Source organism: Chiloscyllium plagiosum, chromosome 16 (assembly GCF_004010195.1).
Source record: "Chiloscyllium plagiosum isolate BGI_BamShark_2017 chromosome 16, ASM401019v2, whole genome shotgun sequence".
Classification (NCBI taxonomy): Eukaryota; Metazoa; Chordata; class Chondrichthyes; order Orectolobiformes; family Hemiscylliidae; genus Chiloscyllium; species Chiloscyllium plagiosum.
This window is the reverse complement of record NC_057725.1, coordinates 37,013,642-37,037,383: the sequence shown is the minus strand read 5'-3', so window position 1 is coordinate 37,037,383 and position 23,742 is coordinate 37,013,642. Positions and strand designations below refer to the sequence as shown.

Here is a 23,742-nt window from a genome sequence, read left to right as displayed (position 1 = left end):
GCTTTGGACAATACCTCATCTGGTCATGGCTGCAGCTCTTAAATGTGAACGATGCTCATCAGTTTCACAGAGGAATTTCTTTTCTCTGTGAACTCGTCTCCTTTAATTACACTACGTAATCTTTTCATTATAGACATTTGTCCATGTTTAGTATTGGTAACAGCCAATGAAATGATACAAACATATGTTCATTGCAACATAATAAAACATTGTGACTTTTTGAATTGTTTCCTTAGGCAAAAAATAAAGTCTGCGATCAAGATAAATCTACTGCACAGTCTTTACATTAATGTTTCCTTTTCATTTTTGATGCACTTTAGTTAATAGTGAAGAATGTGTACACTATCTTACAATACTTTTAAAAGTGTAACATCACAAAGTATTTCAAAAAAGTATAATGAAAATACACACTGAGCTGAAAAAGAAATTTGTAAACAAATACCAATCACAAGGGAGGAGAGTAAATGATTGAAGGGAGAGAAGTTTATGAAGAACATTTCAGAACATGGGATATAGTTCATAGAATCCTACAGTGTAGAAACAGACCCTTCGACCCAACAAGTCCACACTGACCCTCCAAAGAGAATACCACCCAGACCCATTGCCCCCCCCCCAACCTATATTTACCCCAACTAATACACCTAACCTACACATCCCTGAACACTATGGGCAATTTAGAACAGCCAATTCACCTAACCTGTACATCTTTGGATTGTGGGAGGAAACTGGAGCACCCAGAGGAAACCCACGCAGACACTGGGAGAATGTGCAAACTCCACACAGACAGTTGACAGAGGCTGGAATCGAACCCAGGTGTCTGGCGCTGTGAGGCAGCAGTGCTAACCACTGAGCCATCGTGCCGCCTTTGAGCTACCATGCTAACCCAAGTTGCAGTAGGAATAGCTGACAAGAATACGTGTATGAATAATATTCCAGAGTTCGAAGTACTAAGGATTTTCAGGATGAGAGGGCCTTGGAGAACCTGCGTAGATTGTGATGAAGACAGATATCAAGGAAGGATAACAACATCAACTCACATGCATGAGAACTTCTATTTTAGATCAGTAAGAACAGCGGGCAGTAAATAGGTCTTGATGCAGAATGAGATATGAGCAAAGGAGCTTTGGACATGTTTTGTGCCAGTTTTGGATACTGGCAAGGAAAAATTGGACCAGGATTCTGGTTCAGGATTTCGAGATCAATGAAATAAGTTATAGAATCATGAAATGATTACAACTTGGGCCTATCAGCTAGAACAACTTCTCCCCTATTTGCCCTGCAAATTTCTTCTATTCATGTATTTATTCAAATCTTTTCTGAAAGCTATATTTGAATCTGACTCCACCATACAATAATGCAGTACATTCCAGATCCTAACCACTCATGCAAGTCATGAACATGAAATCGGAACATTAGGTTAGTGACCAATAGGACACAGTTATGGGACAGTCTGGTTCAACCTAACACAATGGGTTTGTGTCGTCATCAGTTCCACTCGCATTTTCTCATAAATTATTATAGGCTTTTTCTGGAAGTTCTGAGCAGTCATCTGTCAAAGCATAGCATCTTCTACAGACTAACTAGAATGGGACAAGCAATTAGACCTTGTATTAATCAGTTAGATTGAAGAATCATTAATGAGCAGCATGGAATCTGAAACATAAAATGTCAACTGCAGTAACAACTCAATGTCAAATCAGGTACTGAAAGTAAATTAAAGATTGCATTAGTAGAGATTGATTAAAAAAGTAATTTACTTTTTAATTCTCAGCTAATAATTGAAATCTCTAACAATATCTAAAAGAAATAACATTTCAAACTGGTTAAAGTTACTCTACATTCCAGAGAGTAATTTGTCAGTAATAAAGACTTAAGGTGCCATTAGTAATTATTTACACTGAACTGGACAGTGACATTTCAGACTGTTTGGACAGATGCCATTGAACCCATTGTTTCTGTGCTGGCTTTCCAAATGAGCATCTTATCTTCTAACATTCTCCTGCTTTCTGCCCATAACTCGGCACATTGTTCCTTTTCAAATAACCATCTAATTCGTGGGTGGCACGGTGGCACAGTGGTTAGCACTGTTGCCTCACAGCGCCAGAGACCCGGGTTCAATTCCTGCCTCAGGCGACTGACTGTGTGGAGTTTGCATGTTCTCCCCATGTCTGCGTGGGTTTCCTCCGGGTGCTCCGGTTTCCTCCCACCATCACAAAGATGTGCAGGGTCAGGTGAATTGGCCATACTAAATTGCCTGTAGTGTTAGGTATGGGGTAAATGTAGGGGTATGGGTGGGTTTCGCTTCGGTGGGTCGGTGTGGACTTGTTGGGCTGAAGGGCCTGTTTCCACACTGTAATCTAATCTAAATCTAAATCGTCTCTGAATGCTTCAACTGAACGTTCCTTGAAGCTGCTCTCATGTAGTGCTTTCAACCCTAACCACTTTGTGTATGAAAAAATGTACCTCATATCACTGTTATGCTTCTTTTACCAGGTAAATTAATTCAGTGCCCTTTCAGTCTCTATCCTTTCACAAGAAGGAACATTTTCATGTTGGGCTTAGTGTTTACAATCCATGCCACAGAGCAACTCAATCCACCATGTATTTCAATAGTAAGTCTCCATTAATATTGAGACACGTACTCCCCAGCTTTTGAAAAGAGGAGGCAATCTAAGATAGTAACTTCCTGAATCATGCACTTAGCTATTCAATAAAAGTTGCTGATAGATCTACATATCAATAACTGAGAACATTGACAATTGATATTTTAATCTTTCCATGGTCCTGAAATGGAGGCTGCAAAAGGAAAGCCTCCTTCTGTTAAGCCCCCATTAAAATGGCAGCTGAAAATAAAACTTACTCTTTAGAAAGTTTGAGAATGAGAAGCAAAAGCAATTAGCAAGAAGATGTTCAAAACAATGACTATGTATATTTAACTAGTACCTTTAATGAAGTAAAAGTTTGAAGACATGTATGCAGAAAAAAAACTTAAATAATCTATGTATTTTAATGGCAGAATGCTGGAAGATGCAGAAAAACAAACAGATAAAAGGTTTTATTTGGAGTGCCCTCTGCTGATGGACCCATATACTGTAGTTTGCAAATTATTTCATTATCAAATGTTGTAGATAATGTCCTCTAGTGGTATGCAATGGTATAAAAAGTTATTCCTTGATGATTTGGAGATGCTGGTGTTGGACTGAGGTGTACAAAGTTAAAAATCACACAACATCAGGTTATAGTCCAACAGGTTTAATTGGAAGCACTAGCTTTTGGAGTGCTGCTCCTTCATCAGGTGGTTGTGAAGCACACAATTATAAGACACATTTGGAGTACAATTGTGTACTCCACAACCACCTGATGAAGGAGCAGCTGCTCTGAAAGCTAGTGCTTCCAATTAAACCTGTAAGACTATAACCTGGTGTTGTGTGATTTTTAACTTTATTCCTTGATAGGTTTGAGAGAAGTAGAAAGTGGAAAGCTCGTCATGCATAGAAATCCTCTGCTGATCTTTTCCTGTTCTGCTCCTTCTGACAACTCAATTCTGTTCCCACTACATGCAGCCTCAAGTATTGATTCTGATCTAATTCGGTGGCACAGTGGTTAGCACTGCCGCTTCACAGCGCCAGAGACCCGGGTTCAATTCCCACCTGACTGTGTGGAGTTTGCACATTCTCCCTGTGTTTGCGTGGGTTTCCTCCCACAGTCCAAAAATGTGCAGGTTAGGTGAATTGGCCATGGGAAATTGCCGGTAGTGTTAGGTGAAGCGGTAAATGTAGGGGAATGGGTCTAGGTAGGTTGCGCGTCGGTGTGGACTTGTTGGGCCGAAGGGCCTGTTTCCACACTGTAAGTAATCTAATCAGGTAGGTGCTGATAGTGAGCCAGTTTTTTTTTAAAAGCAGCAGTCAATGATTTTTTACATGGTCACCATAACTGAGACTACCTTTTTAATCCATCATGGGTTTTGAACTGGTCACCCTGAGTCAGAACTTCTGGATTACTAAACTAGTGGCACAATAGGAAGTTGAGGGGTGACTAGATTAAATTAGATTTCCTACAGTATGGAAACAGGCCCTTCGGCCCAAACAGTCCACACCGGCCCTCCGAAGAGTAACCCACCTAGACCCATTTCCCTCTGACTAATGCACCTAACACTATGGGCAATTTAGCATGGCCAATTCACCTGGCCTGCACATCTTTGGATTGTGGGAGGAAACCAGACCGCCCAGAGGAAACCCACACAGACACGAGGAGAATGTGCAAACTCCACACAGACAGTCACCCAAGGCTGGAATCGAACCTTAGACCCTGGTGCTGTGAGGTAGCAGTGCTAACCACTGAGACACCGTGCTGACCTTAAAAAAGTTTACAAAGTCACGAGGGGAATGGATAAGGTGAATGACAAGGGCCTTTTTCTTAAGGTGGGGGAGTTCAAAATTAGGGGACTTATCTTTAAGGTGAGAGGAGAAAGATTTAGAATGACATAAAGGGCAACTTTGTTTTTACACAGACAGTGTTCATCCGTGGAATGAACTGCCAGAGAAAGTGGTGGGTGCAGGTACAGCTACAACATTAAAAAGACATTTGAATAAGTCTTGAATAAGACATGAATAGGAGTGGTTTGGAGGGATATGGGTTGAGATTGTGGTGCAGGAAAAGCACAGCATGTCAGGCTGCATCTGAGTAGCAGGAGAATTGACGTTTCAGGCAAGAGCCCTTCATCAGGAAGCTGCATCTTCCAGTTTCCTGATGCAGGGCTCTTGCCGAAACGTCGACTCTCCTGCTTCTCGGGTGCTGCCTGATCTGCTGTGCTTTTCCAGCACAACACTCAACACTGATCTCCAGCATCTGCAGTTCTCACTTTCTCCTTGGAGAGACATGGGCCAAGCGCAGGCAGTAGGGACTGGTTTAGTTTAGAACATGGTTGACGTGGATTGTTTAGCCTGAAGAGTCATATAGCATGGAAACAAATGCAGCATCAGATAGATTTTCATGAAGCCAGGAGGATAAACCTAGCCCATCTCAAAATCTAAGCATTGTGATAACCTTTGATTGGAAATAGTACAGTAAGGAAAAAATTGCAATTTCTTTAAGAAGTTGATGGAATATATAATTTTAAAAGAACACTTTCAAGAACTTACATCAATTGTCAAGGGATCAATTGTAATTTCCTTGAATAATAAATAATATTGCTTTGTGTGACTAGGTGGCCTGTCCTTGAAGTGGGACCAAAGGAGGGAGTTAAGAAAGGAACTGAGTCATTGGTTGAAACACAAAGGAAGGGTCAGATATAAAGGAGATATACAAATAGAGGAATTGGAAAGTGAAAATACTAAGTACTCAGATGTAAACATAAAGACAAAAAGAAGAACACAATTCTTGTGAAGAGAAGCAGCAAATCATTCTCAGGTCAAGCTCAGGTTTTTCTGTCTGGCAAAAAAAAAGAGACTAGAAGTCTTGAAGGAAATATGCAAACTGGCTAAACACAAGCCAAGATCTGTCAAGCTGTGAATGGCTCAGTATTGTAAAAAGTTCTTTTTTGCTCTGAAATGGCCAAGTTGTGGTCTGGCACATTAATAGATTGTTTGAAAATGAACTTTGGAAAGCTACACTATCAAAACGACCCTGGGCCAAGGGACAGAGTGTTCACAGCAGTGTACCTTGCTGATGCATGTCATATCCTTGAAACTAGAAGGTGAAAAGCTGTTGTTAGGTCAGCTCCCAGACCTTTTATTCACTCATGGGGCATGGGCATATTTGGCTGGGCCAGCGTTTAATGCCTATCCTTAATTGCAAGCAGTGGTGAATTGCTGCAGTCCATGTGCTGTATGTAGACCCATCAAACCTACAGGAGAAAAGAATGTAGAATGTAGAACCCTGTGACTCTGCATTTCCATATTTAAGAAGAGAGTGATTCAAATGTTTGTTGTTAAGACGGACATATCTTTTATTGAATCAACTATTTAAGTAATATGTATACTTCTTATCTGAAGTATCATTTGCCTGTTAATTCATGTGTTGGTTCTGATTTGTGTTAAAGTAAAACTTGGAATAAGTGGAAATGTTGGTAAATTCTTCAATTGTGGGACATTCAATGAATCTTGATTACTTTGTTTTAAGATTTCCTCATGCAAATTTTGACATTCTAGTTACATGGTCCACTTAAGTTCTTCAATTACTTCAATATAATAAACACAGTCATCAGAGCTTTATCCTCAGAACCTTAAGACATGCATGAATAGCCTTCACATATTTTTCAGTCCTCATGCTTGTCTTAGGCTGCATTCAGCAAAGCTGTAAGCTGATCCCACAAACAGCCCAAGGCATTCACGGTACAGTGAAGAGATGTTTTAAATAATGGGGTTGGGGGTGGGGGTGGTGGCGGTGGAGATACATTTTCTGAGCATGAAAGAGATTTCTCTTAAAGAAACACTTCCCTTTTAAAGGTATTGGGAAGCTTCAGTTGTGAGGAAATATTAATGAAGTACTGTGGTGGATTCTCTGGTTTACTTTTTGGGTTTAGACATTACCCAGCTGGAGGGCAGACAGGAAAGTCTGGTGAAGGTGACCACATGCCAGTGACACAATCTATCCAAAATTAGTGGAAATTAATAAAAAAGACAGCTGAGTTTTGTAACTAACCTGCAACCCTCCTTTTTGGATTTTTTTCTTTGTACTTCGCCCAGGTGATGCTGGGTGTCTAGGCAATAAAGTTGAAAATCTATTCCATTGATCCATTTCATTTGACCAGAGAAAGTTAAGAGCAGAATTAATACATAAGAAATAGGAATACAAAGCTGTGAAGGATTTTAATCAAATGAAGAGAAGGCCATTACAACTGATCAATGAGTTAGTAATCTGAAGATATAAATTTAAACTGAATACCAAATGCAAGCAGTTTTTTTTCCACAACAACACATGAACAGATTGACTATTCATCATATTATTACTGTTTATGAAAGGTTGATATGCAAATTCCTGAAGAAGGGCTTATGCCCAAAACGTCGATTCTCCTGCTCCTTTGATGCTGCCTGACCTGCTGCGCTTTTCCAGCAACACATTTTTAAGCTTGTTTCCATCATAACAAAGTCACTGTACTTAAGAACTATTTCACTGGCTCCATAGGGTCTTGTGCTCTGTTCATGAAAGGCACTTTATAAATGCAAATTTTTTCTCTTCCTTGTTAGAACTTCAACTCCCCTATCAGGGGCAACAATAAAAGTAATTGTATGACTTTGAAATGTAATGTTAACAAAGAGTAGAAAATGATATTTTAAAATATTAGAAAGGTTTCAAGCCATGGGACTATTTGTAACACCATTCTGGAATCTAAGGCAAGCTTGCTGGCTGAATGAATTGCTTCTGTGTTATAACGTCCTACAGGTCTATGATTCAGTGTGATTGGACATCAGAGGTTATCGAGTTTTGTTCCTCACAGTCAAACCTTCTTTGGCTCCAGGATTATCTTAAAGGGCAACGACAATCTATAACTCCTTAGTGATTAAAAGAAAATCATCAACAGTGTTCCCTTGTCCCTTCAATCCATACTTTAATCTCCAATCTCAAGGAGTCCATGGGTTGCAAAGACTGAGATCAGTCAAGCAGCTGTCATCTCTTTTCCTTCCTGCTGCAACCACCTCTCAGCTCACTCTCATTCAAACTTAGAGTTATCACCATTTTGCCATTTTCCTTACATCTCTAATCACATGATCTCTCCAACTTTGTAGTTTTCCTTCAATGTTGTAACACTGACAGAATAAAAATATTTATGGTTGGTGAAATAACATGTTCTACCTCTAAGTTACTGAGTCATATCTACAGTCAGTGTTTGACAGAATGCCAATTTTTATGTGAAGGATTACCAGCGTTACTACTGAACAGGAAGAGAAGTTACTGAGACATCTGAAGGAAATCACCCGAGTCATTAAGAAAGGGCAACTCTTTGAAGGCATCAGCCCTGAGAAAGAAGCAGAGGAATCTCCATACATGGAAGACTGGGAAGGTGGAGAAAAATCATTTAACACTTACAGTAGGTACAGCAAATAGTGCATGTTCAAAAACTAATTCAGAGAGTTAACAGAAGCAGTCTACAGATGTACTTCATTAGAAACCAATGTTTTTATTTTGTATGAAACTATGTTGCAGATTCTACATTATTTTAAGTGAGAATACCATATAATGCACATTGATGTCCCTCAAAGAGCCACCTACAACAATTAAAATGTGGTGTAAATATTTAATTGTGATCAGGGACAAGGATGTAGTTTGGATTATGGATATGGGGGAATCATGGGATTGCAAACAGCAGCAATTGTGACGAGGACTTGCATTTATTCTTCACCCAATGCTTGGAGTTGACAAATCAACATTGAAACATTGGCCAGTAACAGGCGGTAAGTCCATATGCAAATACAACTTTCTAATGTCTACTTCAGACAGGGGTAAAGACATCTTTTTCCTTACATAATATTTGAGGCTTTAGTTAGCAATGTAGCACCAGAACTACAAAGCCCCATTTAAATTCCATAGATTCAGAATTTATTTTAATGAACGATTTCAGTTTAAACTTTACTGAACTTTACTAACTTTATTAAACTTCTATTTCAGACAAGAATTTAAAGAAAACAGTTTGCACTTTAACTGCTTTTTTTAGTTATCTGAAAAAGAAGTAAAATTTGACTTTGATACAATTTTGATGCCAGTAACAATAAATTTTGTTTACAAAGGTGGTCCTGAGGAAACATGTCAGAATTGCAATGGATCTGAATATAGTTTCCCACATGACACCAACCCCAACATTCCTGAGTCGAATGAGCTTTCTGCAGAGGAATTAGCAGAAGGATTTGGCACAAGAGAAGATGATTGTTCCTCAAGTGAAACGATGGAAGATCAAATGAGGCAAAGCAAAATATATCAAACACTGGACCATCAGCCAAGCACACAGGTTGGCATGGGTAGCCAGAATGACGGTGTTGAAGTGGAAGAAGTCCAGTGTGAAGGCTGCGAGTATTTTAACCAAGAAAGTGATGACCTAGCTATTATAGCAGAGAACTTTCTTGTCAGCTCTGAGGTTCATGAAGTCAGTGCTGTTGATGATCAAATCAGAGATGAATCTATTAAGGACATTTCGATTGGTGAACAGCAGCAAGTAATCATATGCAAAGGTAAAAGCAAACTCCGAAAACGCAGCAAGGTGGTGATAAAATAACTGGGAAAAACCATAATCATTATGATAGTATCCCTTTGGTAGATGTAACCAGGCTATATCAGGTCTTCCAGTGAGAATTGAATTATATAGCACATAGGTATTTTTTAATATAGACACTGCACTTGTCTAGTGCATTCCATTCTTGTCAGAAAAATCTGTTTTACTATTTAGGTACTGGTCTAGTTATAATCCTTTTACTTTGGAACCCTGCCATCAGTATTAAACTCTCCTACTTTTCTTTATGTACTGTTTTTCTTTCCTTTGTGACAATAATTCTTAATTGTTGATGAAAGAAAAATGTACAGTGATTTATAACACAAAGAATAATGTTAACTGTTGAGGATCAGTCTGCGATAAAGGGGCAGAGGCTGAATGTACAACTTGATCAGTGTAGAAAGCTAATTGTCCTACTACACCCCTGGCTTGAGCCTTATGAAGCTGGATAGACTTTGAGGAACCAAAATATGCCCCCTGTAAACTTCAGAACTCTTAACTAATTAAAGCCCTTAGGATTTCCTAAAATGTCTTAGCAAGACATTCACTCCAAGTAAATTCCAACTTCCCTTGTTCTTTGTTTCACAACTAGGCTTTGTAGAAATGAATGAAAAGAAATGACATTTAGAAAAATTATGGAGTTCTTCATTCAGGGACTCTTCTAAAATTTCTTTATCATTCAGGGTCTTCTTTTTTTAAAATAAAATCAGACCATCAATACCATTGTCCCAGCATAAAACAGCTCACACTCTGCAAATGATTTATGTTATATGGTTTCTGCAGCATTTTGGCTTATTCTGTCAGTCATAGTTCAGCAATGCACCAGACCAATAGCGTGCTGCACAATTAGAACAGCACAGTCTAGATCCATGCTTTCAACATTGGAAAACAAATTGTACACCATCTATTTTCCAGAGGAACCAAACCGGGTTCCCTTTAGGATGTAAATTTGATCTGTGGGGATGAAGATAATAAAACCATTGCTACACTCTTATTCTCATGTACATATTTGGACCTGGAATGAAGCAAGGTAAATAAATCACCAAACAAGATTACCAGAAGGCTGTAGATCAGCTTTTTTGAGTGAAATTGGACACATTAGAAGATTTGACATCTCTAACTTAATGAGAAAGGTTATTTCATGGCCTTTTGTAACAAGACTGACTAGTTTGGTTTCTTTTATATATTGATATCCAAAGCAGTAAAGGGTCACACCAGCAAAAACACAAAACACATATTAATATTAGTCATAGTTCTGACACTAAATTTAAATTCATGTATGATTCTGTGGATAAGATATATAGGAGACTATTAAAAAGCTGAAGACAAAAAAGTTAAGCAACAATTTCAAACAACTTAACAGAAGTTCATAAAGCCAGCATGTTTGCATCCACTCAATAATCCAGGAATAGACTCATGTTGTTCAGCTTCTCCCGTATAATGATTGAGGATCTATAGAAAGACAACAGAATTCATTGTTCCCGATCTATGAAATCAGAATGGTGTTATAGAACTCAAACAATTTTTTGAAAGAACATGTAGAGGAGATGCTTTACAAATTCTGCTCATGAAGATGAGTGCAACAGCTTGTGCAAAACTGATAGCATGACCCATACAGCTCTTACTATTGAAGTGGATAAAGTAATATTACTGAAAAACAGACACATTTTGTCAAAGCTTTTAATTGAATCTTCTTTGCAGATGTGGACTGTCCTGATGAACGCAAGGCTTTGACAAAAAAGGAGTTTATATGAATTTTCAGAAGGCACTCAAAACTTCCATGTATGAGAATATTAGCTAAAAATCAAATCTTGTGGAATTGAAGGCAAAGTATTATCCTGTTTACTTAGGTAGTAAAAGTTAGTCAGGTATTAAAAGATAGGATTAACAGTATATATCTGAAATGGAAGAAAGTGACAAATGGTGATCTTAGATAACGTAACAGATAGCTGTCAGTCCAAGTTTGCTGAAGGCACAATTATAATGACATCATAAGTAGGTAGATAGCTCTGTAAAACTACCAAGAGCCATTGATGGAGGAAGTGAGCGGACAAAACTATAGCAATTAGATTTCTTTACAGATAAATGTGAGGCCATACATTTTGAATGAAAAAAGGAAAGAGCAGAAGCTGAGAGTCAGATTGCAAATGCCTAAAAAGTGCAAACTAAAAGCAAGAGTGGAGATTTAACAAAAATATAAGCCGAGAGTTGGAATGGAATGGGTTGCAGCTGCCCAAAAGTGCAATGACATTACAGGACTAAATATTATGAGGTCTGAGTTTTCTGGTGAAATTTTTATTTAAATTAATCACCTATTAAGTAATGCTAGCTTGATTGATTAATCAATACCTATGTTAATATTTAATTTGAAGGCCTCAATTTTTCCAAAAACGTGAATTTGGTTTTGATAGTTTTGTGTACAGCTGTGACATTAATTCCAATTTTTTTGAGGAGATATATATGTGCTGAGGCAGAAATATATGAAAGCCTTATTAGTTTGCATTTAAATACTACCACTCTGGAGGTTGAACCAGATTGTTTGAACCTTTTTAACTCTGAGATGAGTTGCCAACCATAGGTATGATCGATCACTTAAGAATGATTTCTTTCACCTCTGTAATGCAATTTTTCTTTGACAGTGTAGAATAGTCTCCTGTACAGACTCTTTGTTACTTTGATGCTTGACTATTCCAGTGCTGAAAAATGTGTTGCTGGAAAAGCGCAGCAAGTCAGGCAGCATCCAAGGAGCAGGAGAATCGACGTTTCGGGCATAAGCCCTTCTTCAGGAATTATGAACCAGTGATGCTTGACTATTCCAGAGCTCACCTGGCCAGAATTCATTTTCCACATTATATCAATTTCAATTCACGCAAAGCTCTATGTCCATACTCTAATTTGCAACAAGTTTATTCACCTGCCACCCACTGTATTCACTAGTTCATAATACAGCAACACATTAAAACTTCTCATTCTACATTACATATTTCTCCATAGATTTGCCCTTGTATATCTCCAGCTATACAACTCCTTGAAATTTCAGTGGGCCTCTAACTCTGGTCTCGTGTGTATCTTTGACTTTAAGCATTTCACCATTGCCAGCATGGCTTCAGACTCTGAGGTCCTTTGCTCTAAATTAAAGAATCTCAAACTACTTCCAGTATGATCCCATTTTAACATTTCAAAATTACTGCAAATCTCAGACATCAACAAAAACAAAGATGGCAATAAAGCTGGACAGTAACATTTTGTATATTAGAGTTTGCATATTATAGATAAGCATTTAATACGCAACATATAAATATGAAAATCTGTTGCTAAAGCATGTTGTAAAAACATTACTTATGATTTACCAGTTCACTGTTTCATTTGAGCTACGACAGGCCATATACTCAAGGAGAGAGAGCAGAAATGCAGCTTGAGGGTCAGGAGGTGGCTGATGTTGGGGCTGCGGCTTTCTGTAATGGCAGGTAACAAAATTGGGTTTAGACAGGCAGCAGTTCAGTATTTCTATTAAATTCCTGATTGGAACAGGACCAGACTCTGTAGAAATTAGAAAACTCTTTAACAAGGATAGAATGCAACATACAACAATTACTAAATAAATCCGAAAGAACTGCGGGTGCTGCAGAAGCTCAGCATGTCTGGCAGCAGGTGTGGAGGAAATCAGAGTTATACATTTCGGGTCTGGTGACCCTTCTTCAGAACTGATGGCAGCTAGGGAAAAGTTGCTTTTTGTGCAGCGGTTGGGGGGGGGGCAAGGGGTTTAAGGAGTAAATTGATAGGTGGAGATTGAGCCCAAATAGAGAGAAGAACAGTTGGACAGGCAAAGAAGTAGATAACAATTAGCCCAGGGGAATGAATAGCTGCTAATGGGAACTATTAGTGGCTAACAAAGGGTTGTGTGTAATGGCAGACCAGGTGATAACAGGGCCTGATGTGTGGGGTAAGGACATAGGAGAAAGTGACTCAAGCCCTAAAATTGTTGAACTCCATATTGAGTCCAGAAGGCTGTAGAATTCCCAAGTAGAAAATGAGGTGTTGTTCTTCAAACTCGCACTGAACTTCACTGGAGCAAACCTGAGACTGAGATGTTGGCCAGGGAACGAGGTGGTGTGTTTGAAGTGGCAGGTAACTGGAAGCTCTGGATCAAAACATTAACTTTGATTTTCTCCACAGATGCTGCCAGACTTTTCTGAGCTTTTCCAGCAATTTTTGCTTTTGTTTGCAACAATTACTAGTTACTTATTTCCAGCACCCACAGTTCTTTCAGTTTTTATTTAGTATTTAATTCACTGCCATATGTTACCTGGTGGCAAGTGGATTGGTCACAGGCAGGAGACCATGGTACAAAGAAGGAAACAGAGTCTGAGAGTGAAGTAAGGCAGCGGCGGGTCAATATATCATCTGGGCATTGGTGCTAGTGTAGACTGCTAGGGTAGGTGGAAGAGCTTACTACCCCATTCGCCTTTGCTGGAATGTTTTTCTCCATTAATGGTACTATACAAGTGTAAGTTGTTGTTGATTTAACACACCAGTTGCTGTTTTCCTTGATGATGGAAAGTAAAGAACACCAGAATACTCTGGTTGTTACAGAATAGGAATATCATAGAATTTAATCCCAAAGCAATAATAAAAATCACAGAATGCATTGGACCTCAAAATATTTATCAGAAAATGACTGGACTGGCACAATGATCTAAACTATGATTGTCCATAATTTGTTGGCCAGGTAGTGCCGATAAAATATTTATTTTGCTGGCCTAGTAATCCAGAGGAATGGACCAATGATACAATAAATAAATAAATAAATAATCAAGATTAGATTACTTACAGTGTGGAAACAGGCCCTTCGGCCCAACAAGTCCGCACTGACCCGCCGAAGCGCAACCCTCACCCCTTTACCTAACACTACGGGCAATTTAGCATGGCCAATTCACCTAACCCGCACATCTTTGGACTGTGGGAGTAACTAGTGTTAAATCTATTATGGTAGTTCGATAATTTAAAGTCAGGTATTTGAACATCTGAAAATAAAAATTGGTATCAGTAATAAAGCTATTTGATTTTTGTAAAAGAAAACTCATACCTTTATAGAAAAAAACCCTGCCCATTCTCACCCAGTCTAAACAGGATTTCAAGATGGGTGGCATTTTATTGAAATTCATTCACTGTAATATGGATGTCACTGGCTAGGCCAGTGCTTACAGTCCATCTCTAATGGCCTAGAGGATAGTTAACTGTCAATCACATTTCTGTGGATCTGAAGTCCATGTAGGCCAAATCAGGTGAGCATGGCAATTTCCTTCTCTGAAGGACATTGTGAATCAGATGGGTTTTTCCCCAACAGTCAACAGTGGTTTCATGGTTGTTGTGGGAATTTCCTGGAACTAGCTCCATTCTCCTCTGATTCTTTGGTCAGGAAGTGACCAGACTAAAATCTGTAGAGTGTTAAACTAGTCTTTATTACTTAGCTATATCTACGGACTCCAGTGAATTTAGAAATGATATGCTGGAGATCCAGAGCAAAGGCTTAAAGAGGCCGTTTTGCACTTGGATTTGGTCACAAGAAATTAACACATACCAATTAAATGATGTACAGCTGTTGTCTAAATTAAATCAATACTACTGATTTGGTTTGCATCATGCATTGGAATACAATTAACCCACCACTACATAGGTACGCATATCTAATTGTAAAGTACAGTTAATAATAAGGCATGTACATATTATCAGGTCTGATTGTATTATAAGCTACTATTTGTCTTACATATGTGTCATGTCTGACTTGTGTATTTCAATCATGCTCCTTCATATCTAGTGTTTCATTGGCTTCTTTCAAAGCTAAGAGTTTCAATTAAAAAAAACTGACTGTGGGCATTATTATTCCTTTGCTATCTTCAGAAGAGTTAGTTTCTAGAACAAATAGTCCCATATATTAATTTGTGTCCTTGAGAGTTATTTGCAGCTAAATGTTCATAAGTGTTTATTCTACAAGTTGTTGTATTAAGTTAATTTAAAAAAAAAACTTTCAATGGTCATTATTCAACCCTCAATTCCAGATCTTGATTGACTTCAAAATTCTACAATCTGCCATAGTGGGATTCAAAGCTGGGTTCCAGAACATTACTTGAGTCTCTAGATTAATAGACTAGTGGTAGGTCATCACTTTCCCTGGCTTTTAAACCAAATCAGATTTATACCTTGAAACTGTATTTTAGGTGAAAAATACAGTTCTTTATCTTGTGCATGTTATAATTATTCTGTATTCATTAATTGGGAGCTCTTCAAAATTAGGATTTAATTAAACTTAAGAGTGAATTAATAAGTGCACTTAGCAACACTACATAATTTAATTGGAAATCTTAAAGGAGAGCTTTGCTTCCCAAGGAACCTAATAAGGTTACGGATGGGATATTTCAATGTCATTCCCCAGATGCCAAGCTTATGCAGTGAACAGAAATAAGTTAATATATTAGCTAAGAATCCTTAACATTGGTCCAATAGAACTTACTAATTAAGCAATTGTGTCATAAAAATACAAAATATATGTTTCAAACATTGGGTATGGCTCAGTTGCCATGGGAACAGAATTCTTATGTTACTGAATGAGTAATCCAGTGGCCTGAACTAACCATCCCAAGACAAAAGTTCAAATATCTTCATCCACTCAGACTGCAATAGCTGATGTAACAACCTTTAGGGTCAAGGAAGATGACTCAAATAGATCAATCCTGGGAAAGAGGGTTCCCAGGTTCCAGGTGTTGTGCTAGAATCCTAAGTGCACAAAGACAAAAGACAGGAGAGGGACAATACTCTTTTGGGCGAGCAGATTCTCATGGCATATCCTCCATAGGGAACAATAGCAAGTGACCTGTGAAGTTAATTCTTGCAGTCTGGCCCTGAGTACAGAAAAGGTTAACTAATAAGGAGTCAAGTGGCATTGCCAACCTACCACATCACCAGCTTCCTATGCTGCTCAATATATCACCCCTACCAGTTATCAGAAATTATACCTGAAATTCAGATTTTCAGCTCACCCTCAAATATTGGCGAATCATTATGTATACACGCACACACACACTCTTGCACTATCCACATGCTTCCAGCTATGGGAAAATACATCACCCAAGCATGTTGCAGCACCCTCATCACTATTCCTCCCTTTCTCCTGCAGGACAAGATTGCAGAGCCATAGACAATCAGAAAAGCACAGACACAATTGCATCTCATGAGAGGAGGAGATGGAGGAGATGGTGCTCTGCTTTGTAGTGCTGTTAGTGGCTGAGGCCATTGTGAGAATAATTAGGATATTCAGACCTAGACGCCTTCTGAAACCCCATTGCATTCTCTTCTTGATCTCTAGCATGAAATGCAAGTTGCGGATGGCACATACATGGGCTTCTTGCTTCTCAGTCCAATCCCATTGCTTGCTTGGTCTACCTTATTTCACCCTGGAAAGACAAAGGATCCTAACATCTTGGACAACTGTTTAAGAACACTCTTTCATTTTTACTACAATGCAATGGTGAGCTACATGATGTTTTTCCACTAATCACATTTCATCATCAGTTCAAAAGAAAAATTCTCTGCCTGTCACATTATTGAGCATGTTTATGCATGAATTACAGTGCTAATGTCTGGTCCAGATATCCCGACAATTAGTTGATCAAACTAAACAACATGTTGTTTTGATGGTAACAGGCAAAGTACAGATTTTTCTCAATCAGGACATGCTTGCAAAAATCCAAATCACACTATGCACAGCTAGGTATGATTTCACAATTGGGAAACGCTTGTTGAACAATCTTGAATTCGCTAACAATTACACTAATATCCAATTTAAGAGAATCAGTTAAACACAAACATGGCACATTTGTGCTTTGTAAGGAACATATATCTGTATTTAAGGATCTATTATGTAAACCAAAAGAATATATTCAAAATAGTGCACTGATTTTTATACTTGCTGGAAGCCAGAGAGCTGATAGTGCACCATTGTTTTTTCCATGGCCATGCCTTGGTCAATCATGGCCAACTTGCCAACCAATCAGCGCCCTTTTGCTTCTACAATATAAATGGTCGTGATCATTTGAACTTTGACATTCTTACATTTCTCCTGATGACTGTGAGTACAACATTTTGGTCACATCTCTCTTTCAGTGAGATTATTTTAAGCAATGGTTCTGGGGACTGGCAATGACTGTTATATTCTCTTTGGATGATTGCAGGTGCCAAAACTGCCAGTGTCTTGATTTTGTTGATTTCCTCTAGGCTGGATTCTCAGACTCCTAGCTGCCATTCAACAACCTGCCTGGCCATTTATAATCATCCATGTCAAAGTCAGCAGCCTTCCATCAGATCTGCGGGAACCACTGGGTGGGGTAAGCATTCTGTAAGAGCACTGGGCCAGGCAAAGGACCTGCAATACAGGCATGGAGGGAATATACAAGAGTGAACAGCTCAGTTGTTTGTGCACTTTTGGGAAGTGCTGTTGAAGGAAGTGTTACACTTCACAAGGGTAACGTGCTGAAAAATCAAGTCCCACTATTTACAGAATCAAAGTTTTTTTAAAAAGATATACAAAAATTTCCCAATTTGGAAGTCTTTTAGACACACTTGACAGAAAGCATGAGGGAGGTTTCTCTACTTAACAAGAATGACTATTTATTACTAACATATAGAATCCAAATACAAGCAAAATATAATGATAAGTAGTAGTTAAAAATCTAACTCTCATAAATTCTTCCTCTGCATAAACATACTGATACAGAAAGAAAATAGGGTGTAATGGGCAAAGAGAAGGACTAGCAAGGCAATTCAGTGGTCCCCATTCACAGGATTTGTTCAGATAATACCTATGTCAATCAGAGCATTGCTTCTCGATCTTCCTTCTCCAGGTATTTTTATTTGTTTGCTGAAGGCACAGACTGACCGATTCTCATTTGTAAAGATCTTTAACATTGATCAAAAGTCACAGCTTACAGCAACTGGAAAGGGAATTAAACTGTTTATCTTCAGGCTTGAGATGCTTTTTACTAAAGAGCCAAACCAATTCCTTCTCCTCCACAGGTCCTGTGGCTTTTGCCAAAACATTCACATCCTTAAGCTTTTTAGCCACGTGAGAACCAATCATATAGTTGTTGGCAGGCAGAAGGCTTTCATCAGTAATAATTGATCACCTGTACACAGACCTATCAGCTATTTGTTGCCAACCAATTCATACAGAATTCATACAGAGTTCCATTCATACAGAACCCTTGGCTCTAGTTCAAGTGCAAACTAGCCTCCACTATTGCTTGAACAAGCAGCTGTTTAAGCAGTAATTACAATGAGTGCTAAGTTATTTGCTTTTAAAAAGTGTAGGAATCCTTCATTTATTAAAAAATCAGTGCTTTATCAATTTCAGCACAATCAAAAATACTGCAAAATAAAAAGGTACAGTCTTTACAAGAGTGGTATGGAATGGCTTTATCTGATTTATTTCATTTCAGTAATGCAGTCAAGAGGACCTGGTGAAGGTCTAAAACTAGAGCAGAGAAGGTGAAGAGTTGTGCAGCAGTGGTGGCAAAGAATGGAAAGATTCTCCTTTTGTGGTTTACAGGACTTCTGTCATCACTCTGACACAATGATGCAAGGTAACTATGCAACATTGGCAATCACATGTCTGCCACTCCAGTGTTAGAATTTTATGTTTCAATCAGATACCCTCTCATCCTTTCTAAACTTTGGTGATTGCTGGCCCAATTGGAACAAGTCCTCTTCATATGATAGTCCTGCCATCCCCAGTAATTTTTCTGAACCCTCTACAGCATGTACATTCTCTCATATATGGAGAACAAAATTGCACCACTACTCCAGATGCAATCTCACCAAGGCCCTGTAGAAGTGTAGTAAAACATCTCAACTTCTGAACTCAAATCCTCTTTCATGAAGACCAACATACCCGAACCTTTCTAAGTTTTTGGCATATCTGCCTGTCTACTTTCAGTGACTATTGTCCAAGAACACACTTTGTTCACCCACATTTTCTAAAATACAACCTTTTATATAATACTCTGCCTTTCTGTTTCTCACATCAACACTATATATAACTTCACACTTATCATGTTAGTATGAGACCGTGAGCTTATAAACCAGAATTTGGGCATTCGGCCCATTGAGTCTGCTCTGTCATTCAACTATGGATGATATGTCTCTCAACTCTACTGTCCTTGCCTTCCCCCCATAACCTTAGATGACCTTACCAATCAAGACCCTATCTCTGCCTTAAATACATTCAATGACTTGATCTTCACAGCCTTCTGCAGAAATGAATTACACAGATTAACCACCCTATGCCTGAAGAAATTATAGAATCATTGATTCATACAGCATGGAAATAGACCCTTCCGTCCAACTCTGACCTAGTCCCATTTGCCAGCATTACCCCTTTAAACCCTTCCTATTCATTACCCATCCAGATGCTTTTTCAATGTTATAACCATGTCTTCCTCTGACAGCTTGTTACATGCACACCCTACCCACCATGTGAAAAAGTTATCTCTCACATCCTTTTTAAATTTTTCCCCTCTCACCTTAAACCTATGCCATCTAGTTTTGGACTCCCCCACCGTATGTTACCCCGAGTTCCACGTACTTTAATTTCACCCACGAGCCTCTTATCAAAAGCCTTCAAAAATGCCAAAAAAACTATATCCACTGGTTCCCTCTTATCTATTCTACAAGTTACATCTTCAAAAAAACTCCTGGATATTAGTTAATCATGATTTCCCTTTCATAATCCCGCATTGACGTTGTCTAATGCAATTAATATTTTCCAAGCCTTCTGTATCACATCTTTTATAATAGATTGTAGTATTTTTCCAACTAATGATGGTTGACTAACTGCCTGTAATTCTGTCTTTTTTTTCCTCAACTTCCTTCTTTAAATAGTGGAGTTACATTTGCCACCCTCCAATCTGTAGGAATCGCAGAGTCTATAAAATGTTGGACGATGACGATGTACTTAATTGCAGGGCAACTTCCTTTAACACTCCAGAATGTAGATTATCAGGCTCTAGGGATTTGTCAGCATTTAACCACCTTAATTTCTCCAACACCTTGTATTTTTATTAATACAGATTTTCTTCAATTCATCCCTCAGACTATATGTTTGTTTCTCTAAAATTGAGGAAATTATTTGCCTCCTCTTTTGTGAAGTCAGACCAAAGTATGTGTTCAATTCTTCTGTCAGTCTAATTTCACCCATTTCTACTGGCATTTGACTTCAATAATCTTTTTTCTCTTCCCATAATTAGAGCAGGTTTTACATTGTTCTTATGTTTCATACTCTTATAGTTAATTTTCTATCTCTTGATCAATCTTTTTGTTCTCTTTTATGGAATTCTAACCTCCTGTCAGTCCTCCAGCTTACTGCATTTTCTGATCATTTTCTCTGTCCCCTCTTTGGATCTAGTACTTTCTTTTATATCGCTATAGTCGTTCTACTCTTCTTCCTTCTTTCTTGTGCAAAAGAGCCAAAGTTCCCACTGCCATCCCCAGAAAAGTTATTTCTCCCACCCTCAAACAACAACCAAAATGATAGAGGGTGGAACAGCCACAGGGATTTCCTGCACTACCTGCCTTCCAACAGTCTTGTTCAGTCTTGTTCAGTGTGACTAACTCATGGAATATGCTGTCCACAATAAATCTCAGTGCCCCACAGTGAGTCCACCTGTAGCTCCAGCTCTGAATTGCTGTTCACCATTAGCTGTAGCTGGACACACTTCCTGCTCATGAATTTGCTAGGGACAATGTCAATGACTCTCCACATATAGAAAGGAAGAGAACATATCACAGGTGTGAGATCTGTTGCCACAAGTTCCCTTCAAGCCTATTTTCTCAAACCTTTCCACTCTGACTGCAGTGGAAAGTCATTCCCTCATTTACTTTAAGCTAATGGACTATAGATATTTAATTAATGGAAATTGTAGAAGTATTCACCTGACTCAAATGCTCTCTAATTTAGAGCTAATTAAATGTTCCTAATGGTAATATCTTACCCCCAACCAGTACTATCTCACCGAGTTCACCACTCTCCTCACATGCTAATTTGTACCAAATTCATGGCTTTCCTCTCACACTGAGTTACATCAAGGTCATCACTCTCATCCTGCACTTTTTATGTCAAGTTTACTGCTCTTCTCAGGCACTGCAGAATACCCAGTTCCTCCTCACCTGCATCACACCTGTGCTGACTGATTACATTAGATTAGATTACATTAGATTACATTAGATTAGATTACAGTCAAGTTTACTGCTCTTCTCAGGCACTGCAGAATACCCAGTTCCTCCTCACCTGCATCACACCTGTGCTGACTGCTGCATAGTCCTCCAAAGAAGCCAATCTTAAGACAATTTATTCCACTCCACATGACATATACACATGGTTAAGCTCACCAAATACTGAAAAAGCCAGTATTTTCAACAACATTCTGATTTTATTGCTGAAGACATACACTTCAGAACTGCCTACCACTCAAACAAATTGCTTCCAGTGAAGCTGCAGCACTGAATCTACCTGACAATGTGGAAAATTGCCTATTAATGCCCAATCCACAAAAAAACAGGTTGACTCCACTCTATCCAATTGCCACCCTATCAGGTCTCTCTCAATTAGAGGCATGTAACAATTATTATCCAACCATGTGCTCATCAATGTTCAGTTTTGAGTTCTACAAGGAAAACTGATCTTATTGGCACCATGACCCAAATGTGGATGCAGGATCTGAACAAGTGGGGTGAGGATGATTGCCATTGACACCAAGGAAGATTTGACTGAGCGTGACATCAAGGATCTATTAACATCCTGAGGGGATCAGCATTGACCAGAAACATAACTGGATCAACTATTAAAATATTATGGGTACTGAGCAAATCAGAAAAACAAGCAGCAATGTTATTCTTTGAAACCAAATGTAGATTATAATTAAAACACTGATATCCAAAATGAGTTGGAACAGGTTTTTTGAATTGGAAGATATAACAGTCTCTGCGCCCTCCTCTACATTTCATTCACTCCTAACCATCATTTTGTGTTTGTTCCTTTGCTACTGCTATATTTCTTAGAAATTTTATTTTATTAAACTTTGTAAAAATGAAAAATTAATAAATTAACAAGTATCTCTGTAATCCTCACTTGATAAGAATGATATATTTTACTGAATTATATACATGGGAAATTAGACTCCTATATCATTAATGATGGTCTTTATTCATTTTGGCTAGGTCTGACTTAGTTGCAACTTCTGTTATTTGCAGTAATTGAATGTTTGATGGGCAGAATAATATATTCCACAAAGAGACTCTCATTACATTACCATAAATGTAACAGATTGACTAATAGATATTTTATAATCAACATGTCCAGATACATTATTGTGTACCTTTGGAGTAGGTGGGAATTGAATGCAGGACTCCTGGCTCAGAGATAGGAACATATATAAAATGAAAAAAAGTCACTAAAATAAACATTGATCCTTTAGAGGATGAGAAGGGGCATTTAATTATAGGATATGGTGAAATGACTGGTGCATTGAATAGGTACTTTATATCAGTTTCCACAGTGGGCGATACTAATAACATGCCAGTAATTGACAGAGAGACGAAGGTAGGTGAGAACCTGGAAACAATCATTATTACAGAAGAGCTAGTGTTGGGCAAGCTAATGGAGCTAAGGATAGATAAGTCTCCTGGCCCTGTTGGAATGCATCCCAGGGTACAAAAAGAGATGGTGGGAGAAATAGCAAGTGGAATTGTGGTAATTTTCTAAAATTCGCTGGACTTTGGGGCAGTTCCAGCAGATTGGAAAACGGCAAATGTGACTCTACTGTTTAAAAAGGGCAGTAGACAAAAAATGGGAATTATAACTTCAGTTAGCTTAACCTCTGTAGTAGGGAAGATGCTTGAGTCTATTATCAAGGAAGAAATAGCAAGGCATCTTGATAGAAATTGTCCAGTTGGACAGACACAGCATGGGTTCATGAAGGGCAAGTCATGCTTAACAGATCTTTTGGAATTCTATGAAGATGTTTTGAGCAAGGTGGACAATGGGGACCCATTGGATGTGGCGTACCTAGATTTCCAAGGTGCTATAGAAGAGGCTTTAACAAGGTGCTAAAGAAGAGGCTGCTGCATAAGATAAGGATGCATGGTATTATGGGTAAAGTATTAGCATGGATAGAGGATTACTTGACTAACAGGAACCAAAGAGTGGGGATAAATGAGAGCTCTTCTGGTTGGCAGTCAGTACTCAGTCGTATTTCTCAGGGATCAGTGTTGGGACTGCAATTATTCACAATTTATATAGATGATTTGGAGTTGGGGACCACTGTGGGATGGCAAAGTTTGCAGATGACACTGAGGTGAGTGGCAGAGCAAAGTGTACAGAGGACTGTGAAACCTTGCAGAGGAGCGTAGATATTTTAAGTGAGTGGGCAAAGGTCTGGCAGATGGAATCCAATTTTAATAAATGTGAAGTCATCCATTTTGGTGGAAGTAAC

At 38.6% G+C, this 23,742-nt stretch overlaps 1 protein-coding gene and 1 long non-coding RNA gene across 6 annotated transcripts in view; one reads left to right on the top strand and one right to left on the bottom strand.

Annotated features, from left to right (window-relative positions):
• LOC122557791 (protein RIC-3-like) overlaps positions 1-23,742 on the top strand; it is a 96,269-nt gene that overhangs the window by 56,179 nt on the left and 16,348 nt on the right. For 2 of the 5 annotated variants that reach the window (XM_043705830.1, XM_043705832.1), the window contains exons 5-8: positions 7,857-8,029; positions 8,727-9,164; positions 17,431-17,583; positions 18,694-18,837. In XM_043705830.1, coding sequence (XP_043561765.1) covers positions 7,857-8,029; positions 8,727-9,164; positions 17,431-17,583; positions 18,694-18,746 — 817 coding nt within the window. In that variant the 3' untranslated portion in view covers positions 18,747-18,837. Of the gene's footprint in view, positions 1-7,856; positions 8,030-8,726; positions 9,165-10,903; positions 13,215-17,430; positions 17,584-18,693; positions 18,838-23,742 lie in introns of those variants that run through there. The other 3 variants (XM_043705831.1, XM_043705833.1, XM_043705834.1) reach the window with 3 other exon arrangements.
• Positions 830-21,772, bottom strand: LOC122557793. Its single transcript, XR_006313935.1, has 3 exons — positions 21,561-21,772; positions 4,116-4,119; positions 830-863 (listed from the first exon to the last, which is right to left on the bottom strand). It is a non-coding gene; the product is annotated as an uncharacterized LOC122557793 (long non-coding RNA).